The following is a 2644-nucleotide window of genomic DNA, read 5'->3' on the forward strand; positions in this document are numbered from 1 at the left end:
AAGGCAGATTTTAATAGCTTTAGCTACCTCAGTTTTCTGTAGCTATTGCTACTCTCTTGAGGGCCTTGCTTAAGAGAGGAATCTCTGCAGAGATGTCTGGTGCTGCTGAGGGGTTCACTATCATCTCCACTGTTGGATTCACTAGTATCTCCAGTGTCTGTACAGCTGAGGTTTGGCAAGACTGTCTTCTACAACGTCCTTTCCCAATATGCAGGGAGAGAGGGGGCAGGTCCAGTCCTGGGCATTGCTATGGGATCTGAGCAGTGCACTGCTGGAGATGCAGTGGTGCCAGTACTTGCCTGCAGGGCAGTAAGTTGGGCTCCTCCAGCTCCAAGGGTCGTGGAGAACTGTTCTCTCTGCAGAGGCTCAGCTGATGCTCTGATAGAAACCACATTTCTCTCTTCTCAGCTTAACTGAAATCCGCAAAGATTCTCTGCTGCAAGAAAACGGGGGTGATGTCATCAGAAGATGATGCTGGTGGGGAGGCTCCTGGGGGCAGCTTCTGGGAGGTAAGGAAAGATAATCGGAGTGTGAGGGAGGGAGGAATGTCTTCTGACCTCCCACCAGTGGAATCGGGGGGTTGAGTTTCAAGGTCCTGGGTGACATGCTGTTCTGGGGTGTGGGAGGGAGGAACTCTGGGGAGGTTTAGGAACATGGTGTGTTACTGCAGGGAAGAGGTGACCCTTTTTCCTCCACAGATGCTGTGGAATGGGAGTTCCTTGTTCAGCTCACACTGATCTGAGGGGGGAGAGACACAAGCAAAGCATCTTGGCTTCTTCTCTCCTCTGCTGTGCCTGCCTGAGAGAGTGCCAGAGGAGGGTCTGAGCTCAGCTGCTGGCTTCAGAAGGGCCTGTGCCCCTGCCCATGCAATGACTGTGCTGCTGCTGTCTGCTCTGAAGGAACATGGAACTCAGTACAGTAGAAATGATGATGCTCTGTGACTTTTCAGGCTGGAAACTACAGGCGGACGGTGAAGCGTGTGGATGATGGGTACCGGCTCTGCAATGACTTAATCTCCTGCTTCCAAGAGCGAGCCAAGATCGAGAAGAACTATGCCCAGCAGCTAACAGAGTGGTCCCGTAAGTGGAGGACCACAGTGGAGAAAGGTAAAGCTGACAGGTTGGACTGGGAGCAGGATGCAATCATTGCACTTTCTTCCTTGAGTGCGGTGTCGCTTACTGAGGTGATGCTGTTTCCTTGAGGAACAGGCTTCCCCTCTCCAGGAAGAGGGTGACTTTCTTGGGTGTCTATTTGCGTGTGTGTTTTTGTAGCCAGTCCTCTGACTCTCTTGGAGAGGTGTTCTCTGTATTGTCAAGTGTTTAGGTACAAAAAAACCCCATTAGTATATATTTCTTTAGTTTGGCAATGCCTTGAGCAGTCCACATCTTAAACCAAGCTGCAGTTTTCCCCTTTTAAGCATGGCTTGGCTGTCTTGCTGCCTCCTCCTCCAGACAGAGTAGCTACTAATGCTGGGATGTAGTGGCAGTGGGCTCAAACTGATAGCATCTCACAAAGAAATGGGAACTGGTCCTGGCAGCAGAAGCAAGCCTCAGTCATGATACAGTGTTGTTCTCTGTCCTGAAGCTCAGGCCAGGTCTGTGAAGAGAATTTTCTACAGAAACCTTCTAGCTGGCACCATGAGGGAAAGCTAAGCCTGCCCAAAAGGAGTGACAGTCAGCTGTAACAGCCAGTTTAGATGCTGCCTGTTGAGACTGTGGAGACCAGTCAATGCTGTCTTATGTGAGGAGGGAGAGTTAAGGAAGTGACTCCAGACTGATACATGCATGTAGGAGGAAACAAATCTCTGGTGCTTGTTCCTGCAGGTCCACAGTATGGAACTCTGGAGAAGGCCTGGCATGCCTTCCTGACAGCTGCAGACAAACTGAGTGAAATCCACTTGGCTGTCCGGAACCACCTGGCTGGGAAAGACTCAGATAAGATCAAGGCCTGGCAGAAGGAGGCCTACCACAAGCAGATGATTGGAGGCTTCAAGGAGACAAAGGAGGCAGAGGATGGGTTCCGCAAGGCCCAGAAACCGTGGGTGAAGAAGATGAAAGATGTGAGTAAAGCGTGAATGGGGAAGGAGGGATGAGGGCAGTTGAGGTGGCTGCCTGACTGTGGGAGCCACTGGGCAAACTGGGTTTAGCCAGAGTTGCAGAGAATGCTGGAGAGGGAGGAGTGTCTTCATAGATTCACAGAATGGTTTGGGTTGGAAGGGACCTTAAGATCATCTAGTTCCAACCCCCCTGCCATGGACAGGGTCCCCTCACACTAGACCATGTCTCCCAAGGCTCTGTCCAGCCTGGCCTTGAACACTGCCAGGGATGGGGCATTCACCACTTCTTTGGGCAGCCTGTTCCAGTGCCTCAGCACCCTCACAGTAAAGAACTTCTGCCTTATATCTAACCTGAACTTCCCCTGTTTAAGTTTAAACCCATTTCCTTTTGTATCACTATAGTCCCTAATGAAGAGTCCCTCTCCAGCATATCCTTGATGGTCTCTTGTTCTTGGTGGGATTGTAGCTTTCTTATGTGGGAATACTTTGGGTAACAGGTTCTGTATTCAGTGAGCACTGAAAAAGAGCTCATTTGGAGGTACCTCTTCCCTTTGGAGCATGGTTTAGTAAATGCCAAGTAGGCATTCC

At 50.6% G+C, this 2644-nt stretch overlaps 1 protein-coding gene across 3 annotated transcripts in view; it reads left to right on the forward strand.

Annotated features, from left to right (window-relative positions):
• The first annotated feature begins 398 nt into the window (after positions 1 to 398).
• PACSIN3 (protein kinase C and casein kinase substrate in neurons 3) overlaps positions 399 to 2644 on the forward strand; it is a 7670-nt gene continuing 5424 nt past the window's right edge. For all 3 annotated transcript variants that reach the window (XM_010011825.1, XM_010011827.1, XM_010011826.1), the window contains exons 1-3: positions 399 to 509; positions 950 to 1106; positions 1824 to 2059. In XM_010011825.1, coding sequence (XP_010010127.1) covers positions 456 to 509; positions 950 to 1106; positions 1824 to 2059 — 447 coding nt within the window. In that variant the 5' untranslated portion in view covers positions 399 to 455. The remainder of the gene's footprint in view (positions 510 to 949; positions 1107 to 1823; positions 2060 to 2644) is intronic.

The sequence above is a fragment of the Nestor notabilis genome, unplaced genomic scaffold (genome assembly GCF_000696875.1).
Source record: "Nestor notabilis isolate BGI_N333 unplaced genomic scaffold, ASM69687v1 scaffold28093, whole genome shotgun sequence".
Classification (NCBI taxonomy): domain Eukaryota; kingdom Metazoa; phylum Chordata; class Aves; order Psittaciformes; family Psittacidae; genus Nestor; species Nestor notabilis.